The 18,004-nt window shown below is 53.8% G+C and overlaps 1 protein-coding gene across 2 annotated transcripts; it reads left to right on the top strand.

The window, feature by feature from the left end:
• Positions 1 to 461: 461 nt before the first annotated feature.
• On the top strand, positions 462 to 17,731 carry EGFL7 (EGF like domain multiple 7). Of its 2 annotated transcripts, XM_071574127.1 has the most exons (10): positions 462 to 632; positions 5,080 to 5,148; positions 9,995 to 10,180; positions 11,703 to 11,825; positions 12,020 to 12,132; positions 12,782 to 12,877; positions 14,184 to 14,348; positions 15,211 to 15,275; positions 15,592 to 15,754; positions 17,437 to 17,731. In XM_071574127.1, exons 3-10 carry the CDS (start codon positions 10,101 to 10,103, stop codon positions 17,457 to 17,459), a joined length of 828 nt encoding a protein of 275 aa, XP_071430228.1. In that variant the 5' UTR covers positions 462 to 632; positions 5,080 to 5,148; positions 9,995 to 10,100; the 3' UTR covers positions 17,460 to 17,731. The 2 variants fall into 2 exon arrangements, with proteins under 2 accessions (XP_071430228.1, XP_071430229.1); XM_071574128.1 differs by lacking the exons at positions 462 to 632; positions 5,080 to 5,148 and adding an exon at positions 8,661 to 8,725.
• The last annotated feature ends 273 nt before the right edge of the window (positions 17,732 to 18,004 follow it).

Raw genomic sequence — 18,004 nt, 5'->3', positions numbered from 1 at the left:
GAGCCCTGCCATGCTCAGCACGGGCTGTGAGCGAGGTCGTGGCACTGTGGGGGTCCCACTAGCCCCCCACCCACCCCCTTGGAGGGGAATGAGAGGCAGCTGCGGTGGGGGCTGCCAAAATGTGCCCCAGCGAGGTGGGAGGGGAAGGGGCAGGAGCCGTCTCAGGCCTGATGTGAGGGGAGGAGGGAGCCTGGGCAGCCGCCCTGTCCCTCCCTGTGTCCCTGGGGACTTGTGTGTCCCTCCCCTCCATTTCAGCCCCCCGTGTCCATCCCTGGTGGGCACGGTGTGGGGGTGCCGCCCCACGGCCCCTCTCCCCTTGGGGTGCGGGGCGGCCGTGTTTGTTCTCCTCGCGGCGCCCGTTATCAGCTCACAACACACACAGGAAGTCCTGTCTGGGATTGTCCATCCCCGGCCTGATTTATACAGGAGGAAAAGCATAAAAAGCCGCCCTTCCACCTCAACAGCCACCTCCTGCCTCTGCACGGCCAGTGACCGGCCATGCCAGGGCCACCGGGCGGGTGCCCAGGCTGGCCGGACTGGGGATGGCCGGGCAGGGATGGCCATCGGGAGCCATCCAGGACCACAGTGGTGGGGCTGTTCCCAGCACGGCGGGGGACAGTGGGGTGCCACAGGTACTGTAGAGCCACAGTGGGAGTGGGGTGGGTGGGTTGGGATGGGATGGGATGGGATGGGATGGGATGGGATGGGATGGGATGGGATGGATGGATGGGATGGGATGGCACATGGAGCTGGCACTGGGGGCAGCAGGAGCGTATCCTTGCCAGGTCAGACCCTGCAGCCTCTGGGTGGTTTTGCCCCTGCTCAGGCAGAGATGATGGCAGGAACCCTTGGGATGGAGGAATGTGGAGCAAACAGGGGTGTAAAGAATCTTTTGGAGCAAAAGGGTGTATAGAGCATCCTCCACCTGCTCCTGCTGAGGATGGGTCTGCTTTGCTCAGCCTCCATCACTGTTATTTTTAATTCACTCCACCAGCACTCAGGATGTTTTCCAGGAGCAGAGAACTCTGTGGCTAAATTTTACCTCCTGTGCTTGTAGAGGCTGCAAACACTTGCACAAATTCCTGTGATAAAGCTGGAAATTCTTAGCAAATCTCTTTGCTTCCCGTTGCTCTTTCCCTTCTTCTTTTGTCTGCTCTCTGAGTACCTCTGATACACCCCCACACTGTCCATCTTTCCCCTGTGCTCCCTGCCTGCTGCTCTCCTCACTGCACTGCCCAATTCAGCCCCACACCCGGGTGGGATGAGGGGCAGGACAGGGATGTGGGCAGGGACTGTCCTGCTCTCACAGGTCCAAGGCTTGTCCTGCCTAACAGACGAGCCTGGAGTGTGCTGGGTATGCATTCCAGGAGCTCAACAAAGCCTTGCAAATTTATAACCATGGAGCCAGCTGATTTTCATGCTGTTTTCAGCTACCTGTGGGTCCTCCTGTCTTAATCTGTGGCGTTGCAGAGTGCAGGCAGGAGGCTTTCAGTGAGGCATCCGGGGTAATTTGGGATAAAGGAGCAGCTGGGACACCCCAGCACCGGCTGGCAGTGCAGGAATATGGAGCAGAACCCCACCAGTGAATGGCTCTTGGTAGAAATAACTCATCATACTTTATCCAAGAGTCTGCTATTCATGGAAACAATTCACTGAACAGAGAATAAAATGTATGAAGAAACAACAAGGCTTTGTCAGCAATAAAATTAATTTAAGACTGGATTGGGAAGCTGTGCGAGGCAGAAGCCCAGATGTGGTGACTGCAGCCTGAGCATCCTCAAAAATCCACCTCACCTCTGGGCAGCAGTGGAAAACACTGAGTCTGCCCTCGCAGATTCCCAGCGTTCTTCCCTCTGATCTGCCGATGGAGTTACTCCCCCCTCTCTCCTATTACACTACCGTCTCTTACAACTTTCCCTGGAGGTAAGGAAAAGAAACTGAATCTGGTCTGGAGGCTCGTTTGAGGCATTTCCCAGGGTCTGCTGCTGCAGATGGGGCTGGCTCGGGGGAGGCAGATTTACAAACTGCAACAAATTAGGGTAAACGAACCTGCCTCAGTCCCACCAGCAGCAGGGGGGCATAGAAAAACATAAGGGGAGCGATCGCAGACCAGACAGGGAAAGAAAAGTGTCTCTGCAAAGAGAAGGGACGATCAGAAATGTTTTTTTCACTTTCTGTCCTCTCTCCCAAAGTGGGGTCTTGGATCCCCATCCTGCTCACAGTCCCAGAGGTGCTGCCAGAGAGGAGCCATGCTTAGTGCAGGTTCCTGGAGCTAAAGACTTCCTCATGGAGCTGGGGATTTTCTCCTGAAGAGAAGGATAATCGGAGCAAAAATCAGAGCATTTCTTATGTAAAAGTCTCTCTGCTGAGCTGCTCCCTGGGATGGCCACGGTGCAGGGACCGAGCTGTCCTGTGGCTCACAGTTATCCCACCACACTTCCCATGAGCTTCTCTGGAGTGATTCACTGGGAAAGTGGGGTTGGGGACCATGCCCTGCTGACTAATACTGTGTTTTGCCAGGGAAATTTCACAGAAAGCTGCAAAATTCAATGTATTCCTGGGTGGGATGAATCATTTCCCAGTTTTTACACTGCAGCCACTGCTGCCTCCTCTAAATGTAAATAAGAGCTCAAGTGTGCACGCAAAGGAAAATAAACCTGGCTATGGGATGTTGTCCTGTTCCTGCATTTGTTTTTGCACAGCTACAGCTCAGCTGCTGGTTGTCCCCATGGTCCCCTTAAGTTACAACACTATGGTCCTGAGACACTTAATGCTTGTGAAGTCCTTACTCAGGCACAAAAAAATCACTTTGTGGAGCTCAGATCTCGGTTATAATACACAGACCCCTGGGCAACTGGTGACAACAGACTGAGAGCCACAGGCCAAGTACTTTTCTTGCCTTGACCTGTTTTTATTCCACTGCCATCAGTGGACTCGTCTAGATTTCCACTGAGATAGCTGGTCTGCAGCTGACACAGCTAAGAACAATATAGGACATAATAGAAGAGTGGGAGGTCATTTCCCTCACACAGCTCTGTGGAACAGGGACTGCTCCAAAGCCTAAATTGAAGTGTAAAGTTTACAAACAGCCTGATGAAAAACCTGAGCAGAAGAATTTGTCCTAGAACAGGAAAAGCCATTCCTCCTTTTTTTGAGAAGCACCAAAAATTTCTATTGCTTTAGCTGGTGCTTCCAGTTCTGTGCCAGACCCCCGCAGAGGCCAGCGAGGGCCCATTGTACGCAGCAGGTATGGGGTCAGCCAGGGCTGGCAGCAGCTGAAAAGTTTTGCATGTGTATGTGTGTCACTCTCCTGCCTGTCTCCTCATCCATCTGCCACTGCAGCACCCCTGGCCCCACTCTGGGGAAGTGCTCGTGTGCCTGGGCACGTCCCATTTTCTGTGATGGGATGGAAATGCTCCTCTCTTAAGAGAGGGTTCCTGATGTGGGGCTTTAGTGTTGATCTCCTGTGAATGTTCCTCTGTTATAATTCCTTTTTCATGCCTACAGAGCCAGAGAAAAGTTGAGTCCCCCCAGCCCCAGATACCTCACACCCTCTAAGTTCTCCTACTGCTTCCTGTCACAGTCCATCTCTCAGCCAACCATGGATGCTCTCAGGGGGATGTTGGGTGCCTGGGCAGGTGCAATGGGCTTGGCAGAACCATGGAACAGGGTCTAGGAAACAGGGAGGTGGGTGACAATCTCACTTTCACAGCCAGCCCAGTGCTCAGCCTGTCCTGCTCCAGGCCAGCACTCGGTGTCCTTCACAGCTCACACTGGTGGTAAAACCAGTGGGAAACAAGGAGGTTTTGACATTGCTCAATCTAAGAGGGGAGGTTGGGCAGGAACGTTTCTTTGTTGGCCTGGAGACAAGCATTAATATTAGATGTCGTAGGAGTACACTTCTAGTGTGTGAGGGAGAAAGCTGTGGGGGAAAAATGTAAAACATTGGTCAAGGGAGGGCTTCAAATTCACACAGCCTTGCAGGCAGGAGCCAAAATCCCTTGCTGCCTTTGTCAGAAGCTCATCACACCAACATTAAAAGTGCCAACAGATCTGATCTTCCCCCATCTGAACTGGCATAACTCCTCTGCTTCCAAGGGAACTTTGCCAGGCAGTGTCCTGGGGGATTTCCTCCCAGCATAATGAATATTAGCACATAAGACACAGAACCCTCCCTAAGAATGGAGGATTAAATGCTTTTTTAATGGGCTATATGCAGTTCTTTAGCAGATGACATGGATACTTGCCTGAGCAAAGATTTGACCCAGTAAATGAAACTGAAAAGCAAACATTTTGCAATTAAAATACTGGCAGAATTTTAAAGTGGTTGGTGCACTTAGGGAGGAATTTCCTAATGGCTCAGAAAGCTCCAACAGAGACCCTGGAAGGAGGTTTCCTGGGCAGTTAGGGATGTTTGTCCTTAAATGACAGAGTATATCTACTGATGATGGTAAAATAGAGTGTTGGGGAGCAGTAGATGGGATCACAAATCAGTGTAAGGGAACTTGGATATACCCAGGATCATGGCAGCAGGAACAGGGCACCTCATTCTCTTCATTTCTTGGGAAATCCCAGCCTTGGGCACTGGCATCACTGCTGGAGGGAATAAATCCTGTTCCGCAAAGCCCTGGTTAGGTGGAACCAGGGCTTCTGCTCTGCTCAGCCTCTGCTCGTACCCTGCCTTGCTCAGTCCTAAAAGGTGCAAACACACCTTTTTGTGGGCCTGCCTGGTCTTTTCCACTGGGATCACAGCAAAGTGAGGGAGGATCAGGACCATAGGATGCTCCTAAAACACCCACCACAGGGTGGGGATGGGCCTCCCTGTGCCCTGCCATGGTGTCCATGCCCCTCTGGCACACCAGAGGTGTGAGCTCAGTGCCAAAGCCACAGGGACTCTGGAGCCACAATCCTGCTTTCATCCTCCACCCTACTCCACAAGTGTGTCATCCTCCACAGCTCCACATCTTTGGGAGTGTCCAGGGCATCCCACACCAGGTCCATCATGGGCAAGGGCTGGGTCACTGGTCTCTGCTTGCCTGACAAGGGCTGTGTAACAGTGGGCTTTTTCTGTCCTGACAGGAAGAAATCAAGATGCTCCTTAAGAAAAGGATCATTGCTCAGGACACATGATGGAGCACCGTGGATAAGGTGAGTGTCTCGGCTGCAGAATAAGATCCTGTGCTTTCAGTATGGCCACACAAAGAAGCTTTTCCTTGGTTTCCAAATGCATTTTGCAATTATTAGACATTAATTCAGGCTCTGTTCATCTCCCCCGTACACCAGAAAAAACAGTAACACTCTTCATAACAAGATAATTACCGTCCCTTCAAGGCTCTTGGGAAAAGTTGCCTCTGCTTCGTGTTTATGAGATTAAGTGAGCTGAAATCATTCCCAGGTGGTAGGATGGATGGATTCACAGGGGGAGCAACCCCATGTGTGTGGTATGAGGTGCTGTGTCACATGGAGCTGTGCTCCCACCAGCACCAGCAAGCCTTTCCTTTGCTGATGGGAGGGATCCCATCTCCCATGGCATGGAGCCCCATCTCCACCAGCACATCCCAGAGCAGATTCCCTCTGTTCCCTTCCTCAGGGATGATCCCATCAAAGCTCCTTTGCACAGGTCCATCTGAGAGCCCACTCCATAGCACCAGCACCCATCAGCTTCCCCAGAGGGTGCAGCCTGACTCCAGACAGCTCCAATCCCATCAGCAGCCTCAGCGTGTCCCTGAGGAAACAGAGGGGATGGTCCAGCGAACTCAGTTGCTCTTTTGACGACATTGCTGTTTAACTAGTAAATATTTCCTTTAAATGCTTACATGCTTTCAAAAAATTACCAAACTTAATGGGAACAAATATCCCCAGGGGGCTGTATCCTGCCATTCATTTGCACATCAGATCCCTGCTATCTTTAAGAATGACTCTGTGCATAGGCAGGCGCCTAAGTCATTTGAAAAACAATAAGCCTCTGTGCTCTAATTTTCCAGACAAAAATGTAGACAAAACAAGTGGCAATTTGGCACAAACCGAACTGCTTTGATAAATAACTGGGCATTTAAGAGGAGAAGCCTGTAGGCAGCTGGGATGGGGCTGAGCTGTCCCGGGGCAGGTGTTGGGCAGCCGGAGCTGAGCCCAGTGTGTCACTCTTGGGAGTCTCTCGGGGTCGATCCTCACACTGCTCCACAGCTGGGGGGCCTCCCAGGAATCCTGTAATCACCCTACAGGGCTCGCTGGAACTCAGCCTCCCTGTCCTGGCAGTTCATCGCTGGCTTCTGCAGGACTTTGCTGTTGTAATGCGCTCAGAGGGATTAACGGGGCACGGCGGGAGGCTGTGGAGCAGGTCTCTAACCGAGGGAAAGATGATGTCTCCTCTTAAAACGATATATGCTCGGGTCCACAATATCTTGTAGCAAAGAGAAATAAATTTGCCCTGGACACTGCACTGATGATGGACCATTTCCCCTGTGGGGCTGAACACCCCCGGACAAGGGTCCCGGGCGCTGAGCTGGGATCTCTCCCTCTTGCTATTAATCCCCTGCCCACCCAGGCGGGCCGGGCCTTAGGGGGGTTCAGGGACCTCGTGTCCTCGCAGTGTGGGGCTGGTGAGGCTCAGCCTGACGTGGAGTCACCAGGTAAGGCTCCAGATGAATCCAGGGCAGACATCCCCTGCAATCCTGTCTCCATCAGCGAGGCAGAGAAAACACGGGACGCAACACCGGCGTGTCCCCCCACCCCGGGCTGGGCTCCTCGGGGGGTTCTCTTCCCAGGACCAGCCTTCTCTGGGGTCCTGCATGACTCCACGGCCACGAACCGATTTCTCCGGCGGTCCCTGCCCTGTCCCTACATGTCCCCCGGGGCTCCGGGGGCAGGTGGCGGCCGGCGGGGGCCGGCGGGGCGGGGGCGGGCGGAGGATCCCCGGGCCCCGGCGCTTCCCCCGGCCGGGAGGCTCCGCTTTCCTCCCCGCCGGGAGCTCATTGGGCCGGGGCGGAGGGACCGGCTCGGGCCGGGGGAGGAAATGCGCGGGGGGCCGCGGCGCGGCGGCGACTCCGCGGCTCCGGCACCGCCACCGGTGAGTCCCGGCGGGGCCGCCCGGGGCTCGGCACGGCCGCGGGGGGGCACGGCCGCATCCCCCGATGGGGAGGGGCGGGGGTTGTTGGCGGAGCGGGACTCGGTACCGCAGCGCCGGGGGGCGGCCGGGGGGACTGCGGGCAGTGCGGGGCCGGCGGGAGGGCTCCTCCTGCCCCGCGGGGGCAGCGCCGGGGGAGCGGGGCTGGGGCTGCTGCGGCCGCGATGAGCATCCCTGCGCCGGCCGCCGCCGCGTCCCGGCAGCCCCCCGGGATTCCCGTGTCCCTGCGGTTCCTGCAGCTCCGCGGGATACCTGGATCCCTGCGGTTCCTGCAGCTACCCGGGGCACCCGCGTCCCCGCAGCCCCTCCGGGTCCCTGCAGCCCGCTCCGTGATTCCTGAGTCCCCGCAGCCTCCCGTGACACCCGCGTCCCTGCAGACCCCGGCGGTACCGGGTCCCTGCACCCCCCTGCATGGTAACGGTGCCCTGCAGCCTCCGCGGTGCCCTGTCCCTGTGCCCCGCCGCACTGTGCTGTACCCCTGTAGCCCCTTCCGCCGTGTTCCACTTCCCTCTTCCCACTCCACGGTGCCCGCATCCCCGTGCCCCACTCCACAGTGCCCGCTTCCCCGTGCCCCACTCCGTGCCGCGCGAACCCCGTGTCATGCCCAGCGGTGCCGCATCCCTGCCGGCACAGGGAACAGCTGGAGGTGTCTGGAAGGGAGAATCCATCCTGCGGCTGGTGCTGACCCTCTCCAGGGGGGTTTGGCTCTAAGGGCACAGGCCAGGGCCAGCGCACGGTTTGGAGCCGCCGTTTCAGCTGCAAAACCAGGCCAGGCTGTTCGGAAAAGTGCAGCCCGTGAGGTTTATTGAATCCTCCCGAGGGGCTGGATTGTCTCACATCCCTTTGCAGACAGAGCCCGATTCCTCCTGCTGCTGCCAGCTGGTGGTTTAGTTTTGGTTCCATGGGCAAAGCTGGACAAAGTGCTGCTCACTTGCACAGTGTGTTGTGTTTCCTGTTGGTTGCTGTGGCAGGTGCGGCAAGGGAAGACTTGGGAGAATTACGGGAACGTTTCTGGCTGGCGCGAGAAGGACCCCCAGACTCAGAGGAGCATGAGCTGGCCAAGGAGGCTTTGCTGACCCCTGAAACAGCAAAAGCTCAGGGGCACCCACATAATTTCACTTGCCATGCCATGAGGCTTCACCTCTTCATTTAAGAGACTAGAAAGGCAGTGGCAAAACCCATTTTTTTTCTTAAGCATAAAAAGATTTTCCTTAAGTTATGTGTTTCAAAAGAGCCGTGTTAGAATAGGTGGTGGCAACAGGCTGGAAGACTTACAGTGGCTTTAAAGAGGCTGATCTTCAGAAACTCAAAAAATAGACTATTCTGTTTCCCGCTTTTGCAGATTTTTCTGGTATGAGGCAATCATAATTTATGACCCAGAGGGATCCTCTGACCACTCGAGGTAGGGCAGTGCTGCTCCACTTCAAAGTGAAAAAACAAACCGTCTGTATTTTAGGCTCATGCCCTGTGTTTCTTGCCATCCCCACAGGGTCCAGTGGCAGTCACGGGAATCCTGTGGGAGGATGGAGATGGTTGGCAGAGTTTGACTTGCAGACTTCAGAAGAAGCAATGCTAGCCTGGGGATCTGGGATTGCAGGGAAAGTATGTGCCCCAGTATAGCCCTGGGAAAAGCCAGAGCAGAGAGGAGTTAATGTGGAATAGTGTCCTTGGGATGTCTCCAGGAGGACTGGGGAGAAAGAAGCTTTCTTTTCTACTTTTAAAAAACTTTTCTGCAGGTCAAGCAAGATTTGCTTTCTTGATATTGGAAATCAATCATTAGGAGATGAAATTTATTGCCATGTTTGGAGGGGAATGGAGGACTACAGGCTTTATAGCACCAAAATCCTCCTTACATCCTCAAAACTGGGCTTGCATGGAAATATGATGTGATATTTGATGTTTGATGTTTGATATTAAGGGACAGGAAGGCACCAGGCTGGTTTCTCTCCAGCTGTGAGCCTCCATCTTTCCATGCCTCAGTTTCTCCACTTGCACAAAGGAAAGGACCATCCTGAGTGCCTCAAAGGAGAGTTTGAGACCTGTAGGGTCTGCAGATATCTGATGGTTATCCCTAACAACTTGTCTCAGATTTAGGAGTTATCCTAATGAAGTTTGGGGATCCACCTGCAACTTTCCAAGTCACATCCCCCAGCACTTGTGCATTTTAGAAAGTTGGTTTGCAGTCACCATAGTTGCAGTCTTAGAGGGAGGTTTCTTGTTGTGTTACCTCCCCCTTCTCAAGGTTTAATCAGGACAACTTTACTTGGTGTATGTTTAAGGTGGGTTTCTTTATTTCTTCCTCCTTCAGCTACTGCCATCCGGAGGCCAAGTGGTTTGTTTAAATGCAAGACTGTTTAAATTAGATATTGTTACTGACCTTCTTCAGCCTCGTTTCATATTTGTCCTCTGCTAGAAAAGCAAAACCTCTTTATTTGTGCCTCAGATCTGACTCTGCAGATGGTACATATGGCCCTTGCAGCACTTTTCTCTGGCATGAACTTGTATTTTAAAGAGAAGATCAGATTTCAGTGTGTTATGTGGTGGGAAAACTCAGCTTTACAATGCTGTATGGATTAAGAAATTACAGGCCATTGTTTTGCCCTTTCTGCCTGGAATTGGCAGTGTGTTTCAAGTGACACAGGTCCCTTCCCTGTCTCTTGACACGTGACTGTGTGGACTTTGGTGCTGTGAGAGCACCTCCAGGCATCCCCTGGGGTAAAGCACTGCCATAATATTGAGACAAGTCAGGAGAAGTGGGTTTGTGTCTGGAGGAGCTCCCACCTCCCCAAGGGTTTGTCCCCACAGCTCCATTGGATGTCACCAGCTGGGGAGGGACACGACATGTTCACAGGGCTCTTCTCCTGCTTGCAGGGTTCCAGGCTGAAGGACAGGACATGTGGTAGCAGCCAGTACATCCCACAGAAGAGCAAGACCTGGTCGTGCCGCACCGCCCGGGGTGCCACGGGAGCGACGGGACATGTGCCACCTCAGCTGCTTCCTCTTGGGACTCCTCCTCATCCTCAGCACCACCAGCACCGATGGCTTTGCCCGGCCAGGGTAAGGCCCCATTTTGTCTGCACCTCTCAGGTGTGCCCATCTGCATGTCATGGTGAGGCACATCCTCTCCAGGTGAAGAGCCCTGTTTGGTCAGTGTGGACATGGGCAGCTCCCTGGGGTGGCCAGGAGGTGGGAAAAGGCTCTGGCAGCCCTTTGCTGGTTGTTTGGTTTGTCACTGAAGCTAAAAAATCTCAGACAAAATGCCCATTTAGCTCCATGCAGGGACAGAAGGCCCTGAGCTGTTCAGGAATTATTTCAAGCACATCCTTCACAAAAATATGTGTGAAATCTTGCAATCACATGGATTGAGCCTTGTGAGCAAGTTGTCAAAGGAGGATGCAGCTCCCATCAGAGGAGGATGCAGCTGCCAGCTCTGATGGACACGCCATCCAGGGTACACAGGTGTGGAATGCCCTGCTGTGCCCTGTGCTCCCCAGGATATTGCTGTGGTCCATGGCCCTGCAAGCCCAAGAGTGACAGCTCCAGCTTCCAGGCAATGGGTCTGCCGTGGCACAGCCTGGGCAGGCACAGCTCACCTCCTGCTTGGTCTGAGGAACCCCAGAGCTCTGTGCCCCAGTTTCTTTCCCAGCCAAGAGGAGCTGGAGCTCAACATCCACCCCCAGCTACAGCTCACATTTTCTACAAAGTTTGTTTTTACACTGAGTGGCTCCTTCAGTGTCAAACCTTTCGCATGCTGGTTGGGCCCAAAACCACAGTTGAATTCCTCACTCGCACGCACAGGCTGCAACCAGAGCTTTATTCTAAATTCTGCAAAGCAAACAATTGCCATTTAAAAATTGCATCCTCTATAACATTAATCACGAGGTTGAGAGGAGTTTTCTGGAGTTAATGGAAGCCATCTGATGTCCATGATAATTCCCAGGCTTTTTGTTTTAGTTTCTAATTGATCTGTGAGGCTGAAATGAGGAGATGAGTTCCTCAGTGGGACTGAGCTGCTTGGGCTGGAAAATGTTGAAAAAGAGGTTATTTAACCAAGACCACTTTGGCTGTTAACCTTGGGAAAGTTTTTGGCTGGATAACAGTTATCTTAGGAAGGCTGGAGGGCCCCTTTCATCTAACCTCTATTTTTTTTTTTGCGGTGAGTCTGACCCTTCCTGTGAAATCATTAATTTCTTGGTGACCACAGGGATGTCCATTTCAGGAATGCAAAAGTCTCAGAAAGGAAAAATCCACCCAGAAAGTGAGTGATTTTAGGGAATGGGAAGCAATGAATGGAATGAGTAAATCATCCCTAAATCTGGGTCCTGAGTGCTCCTCTGGGACAGGGACTGTGCCGGGTGAGTGCTCAAGGAGGCGTCAGTGCCTTGGCACAGGGGCTGGGAAGGAAGTGCCTGCACAGCCCACAGCACTCCAGATTTGTGTCACTGCCCCAAAACAGCTTGAAGTGGCCTCCCAGGTCACTGGGGCAATTAGCCATTACCATTTCACTTGCCCTCTGTGGAGAGGGCCTGTCAGGCCCCATCCTGGGCTGGTGACATGTGACCCTGTCCCCTCTGCTCAGCCGCAGGGTCTGTGCCGCGGCACCGCAGCACCAGATGGGCGCCTACACCGAGTCCCACATCCAGCCTGTCTACCAGCCCTACCTCACCACCTGCCAGGGCCACCGCCTCTGCAGCACCTACAGGTGAGGGCACTGCCTGGGCCACAAACCTGCTCCCAGCGTGGCAGCAACTGGGGGTCTGCAGGAGGGGGGAACTCTGCCACAATCCACAGGGATCATGCTCCGAGTGCCTGGGCAGTGGGTGCCAGCACAGGAAATGGGATAGGGGTTGGGGAAGGTGCTCTGGCACCCAGCTGAGCCCCATTCTTGCATTGCAGGACCATCTACAGGGTTGCCTATCGGCAGAGGTACAGACAGCTGCCTGAGCCTGCAGCCTCGTGCTGTCCTGGCTGGAGCAGAGCAAATGGCCACACACTCAGCTGTAACAGAGGTAAGAGTTTGCTGGGCCACCTCAGTGCAAGTGCCCATCCCTCATGTCCCTGGAGGAAACCCCAGAAGCTCATTTACCAACAATTTGCCTGTCAGGTGGATTCTCCCTCTAGGAAAGCATTTCAATTTTAAGCATCACAACTAAATGTGGTTCAATACATGATTAATTCCCAGACTTTCTATGCTGCCTCTTGGGCCTCTTTCCTTTGGGATCGCTCATTACCTTTATAGTTAACAGAGGATAAATAAAGCAAGTAATTCCTTTCCACATAAATCAACAGTAATGAAAGAGAAATGCTGTTAGGAGGCAACAAATGCAAACCACAGCAGCAATCAGTCCATCTCCTGACAAGCTCAGAGCGTGGCACCAGGGGTTTCCCAGGGCCTGCTGCTGCCCATCAGCCTCCTCCCTCTGTGTTTCCTGCCTGTGGGTGCCTCGGCCTCTTTCCAGATGGCAAATCCAAGGTCCAGTTCATCCCCCCATCCTGTGCCATGTTGACCCAGGACAGCTCAACCCCATCCTGTCCTCGGGCTGGTGCTTGTGTGTGTTTTGGGGTGTGCAGTGTGTGAGTTGCATCTGAGGTGGGAGGGGGAGAGCTCAGGATGCCCAGAGCTGGTGGGTGATGCTGTGCTGGTGTTTCCTCTCACAGCTCTCTGCTGGGTGCCGTGCCAGAATGGTGGGACCTGCGCCTTCCCTGACAGATGTGCCTGCCCACCGGGCTGGACGGGGCAAGCCTGCCAGACAGGTAACAGCCATGTCACTCCTCTCTGTGCTCCCAATGCTGCCTGCCCTGCTGCTGCTGGGAGACCTTGCCCTGGAGAGCATCAGAGCAGCCACAGCTTTGGATATGCTTTGCCCATACACTCAGTGGGGATAGAGACCAGCATTGTGGCTCCTCACCAGACCTTGGGACATGCCTGGTGCTACATAGGTCATAGAGGGGCACTGGTGTGTTACTCCTGTGCATACACATGCATATCTACATGTATCACTCCATGGCACTGATGCCTCATGCCAGGAGAGGATGGGAAGTGTGGCTCCCAGGGGAGTTCTGACCTCCCTTTGGCTGCCTCGGTGCTCCGAGCCCTCATCTGCAGCCCTGTCATCCACATTTTCCATCCGCTGCTGGTGAGTGTAGGCAGAGCTGTAAGCACACCAGCAAAAGCCTGTCTGCAGCACAGAAACTTTGTGGGGTCATCCTGAGATCATGCATTTGTGATCTTCCCTCTCCCAGGGTTTGTAAACTTGCTGTAAACTAAGAGGCCCATTTACTGCAGACTAAATCTGTGACCTGAAAATATCTCAGGGTGGAAGGGAAGCCTGGCAATCTCCAGGAACCAGGCTTTTCTCCAGCACAGGAGCAGCCCAATGCTTCTCACAGCACAGGGAAATCGGGCAGGGTGGTGCAAACCCCTGCCACAGTGTTTCCCAGCTTTTCCCAGCTTTCCACCCTCCTGTGAAGCAGAGGAGGAGTGCATGGCATTGACCCACACTGGGCCAGGCAGGGCTGAACCCATCGCTGTCAGCTCCAACTCCAGTGCAGGGGGAAAGGATTTTCCCACTGCCTAAAAGAGTGCTCAGGCGTGGGAAGCAGTTCAGCTCATTTTGCTTTGTGGGAACAGCTTTAATAACTCCCCCGTGTGAGGAGAGGTTACTGGGTTTTGTACACACTTGAAAGGCTGATAGCTCCTCACCACAGCTGGCTGGAACCAAAACCCCGGCCGTAAATCCAGGATGAGAGCCGAGTGCTGCCTGCACCCGCCTGGCCAGAGCTGGGATGTCTCTGACCACAGCTTTTGCTTCTGGCTCTGTTGTGGGGGGAGTGGGCAGAGGGGAGAAGGCCGAATCCCCCTTGGGCTTAGCACAGGTTTATCCAGCTGGGCTGTCCCAGGCGCTGGTGGTGCTGAGACATCCAAAGCTGTGCCCCATAAACTGCAGGTCATTCAAGGGGCACTTGCTGGAGTTCCACTGCAGCCCCTAAGCCACCTGTGCCCCTCACCCCAACCCCCTCCTCACCACCCTGTCCTCACCGAGCCACTGCTGTGTTTCAGATGTGGATGAGTGTGCTGGCCAGAGCCATGGCTGCAGCCAGCTCTGCATCAACACAGCCGGGAGCTACCACTGCACCTGCCGGGACGGCTTCACCCTCACTGCTGATGACAAGGAGTGCCAGCCCCTGGTGCCAGTGCCCGACATGAACACCCTCAGCCAAGCAGGTAACCTGTCCCCTCCTTGCTGCTATGGGCCTTCAGAGAGCTGGGGTTAATGCTCAGCAGGTTGTTGGCTGAAGAGGTGTGGCAGGAGACAGGAGAGGGGACAACAGCCAGGACCCCTCAGCTTTATTCTCGATGGCCCAGAAGTCCCTTTTGTACCCAAACAACTTGCCCTGCGCACAAATCCATCTGTGAGGGTAACAGAGCCTGGCTGTGGCTTGAGGTGTCCGGGATGTGTCTGTTCTCTCCATCACCATCGTCATTCCCACAGGGCAGGTCCGGAGCCACAAGGAGCAGCGTTGGTGACGGCCCATTATTACTTTTGGTACGCGCTGTGACACTTCAAACTCGTACCGTGAGTAATAATGCGCTGTGGCCAACACGGGCATCATGCAGCAAACATCTGGGAGAGCAGGGCACCGCCTGCACGTGCCACACCTGCCTTTATCCCCATCTTGGGCCCTCAGCAGGAATGACCCCCTGTGCCCACCACAGGACAGGGCAGACCTGGGTGCTCTCTGACAACATGGGTGCGAAAGGTCAGGCTTCACCAGACACCTTGTTCTTCAAGCATCACCCTATTACCTGAAGAATCCCCCACTTTGTTGCAGGTGCTCCAGCAGCAGGAGAAGCCTGAGCCATTAGCAGCTGGACTAGAAGCCAGTGCTTGCAGCAGGTGTTGGATCCAACTGATGATCTGGGGATTGGTCCCAACAAGGCAGACCCTGAGGGCTCCCTGGGAGGGGAGTGGGAAACAGCAGAGCTTGTCCTGAGCCCTGCAGCAATGTCTTTCTCTCCAGCACCTTCCACCTCACCTCAGGCAATGGGGTTTTACTCACTGACCTTCCCCTGGTCACTTTTTTAGGTCCCTCCAGTGAAATGAAGGAAGAAATGAACGACCTGAAGAGCAGAGTGGAAACGCTGGAGCAGGTGAGTTTCAGCACACTCCTCTGCCCTGCCCTGCCCTGTGGCTGCTCCAGGCTGTGCTGAGCCAGCTCCCACCCTGGTCTGTTCACAGCCAGTGTTTCCCTCCGCCCCAGCTCTATTTTTAACATGGTGCTGGCCTCGGCAGCGATCCCAGCAGCAATCCCAGCTGCGCTCCGCGCTGCCGGCAGCACCCACACCACAGCTTTTCCAGCCCAACAGCCCTTTAAACACCACCAAAGCCCCATGAGCCCACGCTGGTGGGTGCTGCATTCCTCCTGGTGTGGGGGGACACAACTCATGGCTCCTCTTCTACCTGCAGAAACTCCAGCTGGTGCTGGCCCCCTTCCACAACCTCATGCCATCAGCGCCAGAGGACGTGGGCACAGACCCCATCAGCCGACTGTCCCACTCCCTCCAGCAACTGGACAGAATCGACTCCCTGAGCGAGCAGATCTCTTTCCTTGAGGAGCGGCTGGAGACATGTAAGTACCTGGAAAAAGCAGGGTTGAAGGATTTCCCTCCACCCACGCTGGCCACGGTGAGCAGATGTGGGCCAGCAAGATCAGTAACACATATGCCACAGTTAATCTAGATCTCCCTCAAGCTCAGCAGCCTGTAATTAATAAAAGATGAACACAAACAGCCAATTAGCTTAATTTCAAAGCTGTTTCTATCATTGCGCCATCTGACTGCCCTTGTGGCAGCCAAAAATTGTAAGATTGGCACATGGAAACGTGGCTTTGGGGCAGAGCAGAGTGAGCCTCTGGGAGCAATCAGCACCTCATGGCTGTAGTCCCTTCTTGTGTCCTTATAAAGTGGTCCCTAGAAAAGAACTTCCAGCTCTTAGGAAATTAACAGTCCAAGAAGTCTATCAGGGAAATTTAGGGAGTGTGCAAAAGTTGGCAGATTTACGAGCCTGGGAAGTTTTAGGCATTTCTTTTTGAAGTCTACAGACCAAGGAGTGGACCAGAGAGGGTCTCCCAAGTAGCAAACTGAGGAAGAGACCTCAGTGAGAGCTGCCATGTGGGGGCTGTACCCCACATGGCACCACAGAGCAGGACAGCATCCCCTTATGTCCCTGTGGTGATCTGGAGCACGGCAGTTTGACTTCAAGTAGAGCACAACCACATGAACACTTCATTTTGATAGGCAGCTCTTTGCAGCTCATCTTCCCATTAAATAATTCCAGAAACTAGGCATGGCTGGGCCAGCTTGGGAGCTGGTGTGCAGCTCCTGGTGTGCCTGGAGCTCATGGCGGGAGACTCAAGAGAAAATGGTTCAGGGCACATCCAGTCCCAGTTCACTGCTTTCAGTAATGGCTTAGATAGAAAAGAATTCAAAGAACTTGTTTGAAGACAAAATAGCTGCAAATAGACAGTTAAAAAACATCTCAGAAAGGGGTAATTATCAGAACCATGGAGCGTTCCAGCAGACCGAGTTTCCTAGTAGTGCTCTGTACATATTATTAGTGACAGCACCAAGGAATGTGAGCAGTATCACAAGGTAACATGGATTTATTCCAAGGGATGACTCCAAAGTCCTGAAATGAATTTCTACTAAGCCTGCTCTAGCAAGCAAACCTTGGTTTTGTCCCTTTTTATGGTCTTGCAATCTCTGGAGGACACAAAACTGTCCTGTCATACTCCAGCAAGCCCTGAGACTTGCAGAGCATCCCATGGAGTTACTCAGTCATCCATGTTCTGTGTCTGCTGAAGCATTTCACAACTGAATTCTACAATAAAACTGCACTCCCCAATTAGCTGCTCAGTGGGGATATGTGTAAGGACCAAAAAAAAATCTATTTTCTCTTTAAACCACCCACAAATGCACCAGATCAGAGCACTTGAAGCCATAACCACTTTGGCCCCTCTAAATCTGAATTAGCCCTGAACAGGCACAGCCTGTCACAGTGACTGTCACTGGCTTTGGGACACTGTCACAGTCCTTGCCTGGGCCCTGTGCACACACCAGGGAGGTGAGAATGACACTCCTGAGCATGGTGGGGTAGAGCCAGCCTGGGGTTGTTTGTCCAAGGGAAAGCTCCAAGTGTGGGTGATATTCCCAGTGGGTTAAGGTCAATCTCATTCTACTTGGGAAAGAGACAAACCAAACCCAGGCTAACAATGTCACTGGATTGTTTCTCTTTTTTTCCCCACCTTCCCAGGTTCCTGCAAGAACGAGCTCTAGCTGAACCCCCGAGGACCTGGAAGAAGCCGAGTGCATCCGCAACTCTTATCTCACTCTCCAGCCCCAGGCTGGGGACAAAGCCACATCATCTACAGGAAGGCACAGGGTAGCAGGAGAAGGCTGGTTTCCCATCAGCAACTCCATCATTTTCTCTTCCAGCTCACCTTATCAAAGGTCATGCATTTATTTCCAAACTTGACTTTGAGCCCTCCACATCTCCTCCCTTTCCTGCTGGAGAGGCAGCAAATAAATGCCTTACCTCGTGCCATGAGTGCCTGGCTGTGCCAGACTGGCTGTGTGTGAAGCCAAGTGGTGTTCAGCTTTGTCTGCTTTTCCTTAGCATTGTTCCTGGGCCATCATCTCCCAGGGAGCCCTGGGCACAGGGCTGGCTGTGCTGCCTGCCCTGCAGAGCACAGACCTGGCCCACCAAGGGCAGCTGCCTCCCCACACTCCCCCTACTTGCTGTCACATGAAGAAGGTGGGGACAAGTCCTTGCAGCCCCGAGGTGTCATGGCAGCGGACAGGTGCAAAGGTACTGCACTGGC

The sequence above is a fragment of the Pithys albifrons genome, chromosome 20, assembly GCF_047495875.1.
Source record: "Pithys albifrons albifrons isolate INPA30051 chromosome 20, PitAlb_v1, whole genome shotgun sequence".
Classification (NCBI taxonomy): domain Eukaryota; kingdom Metazoa; phylum Chordata; class Aves; order Passeriformes; family Thamnophilidae; genus Pithys; species Pithys albifrons.
This window is presented reverse-complemented; position numbering and strand designations above follow the sequence as displayed.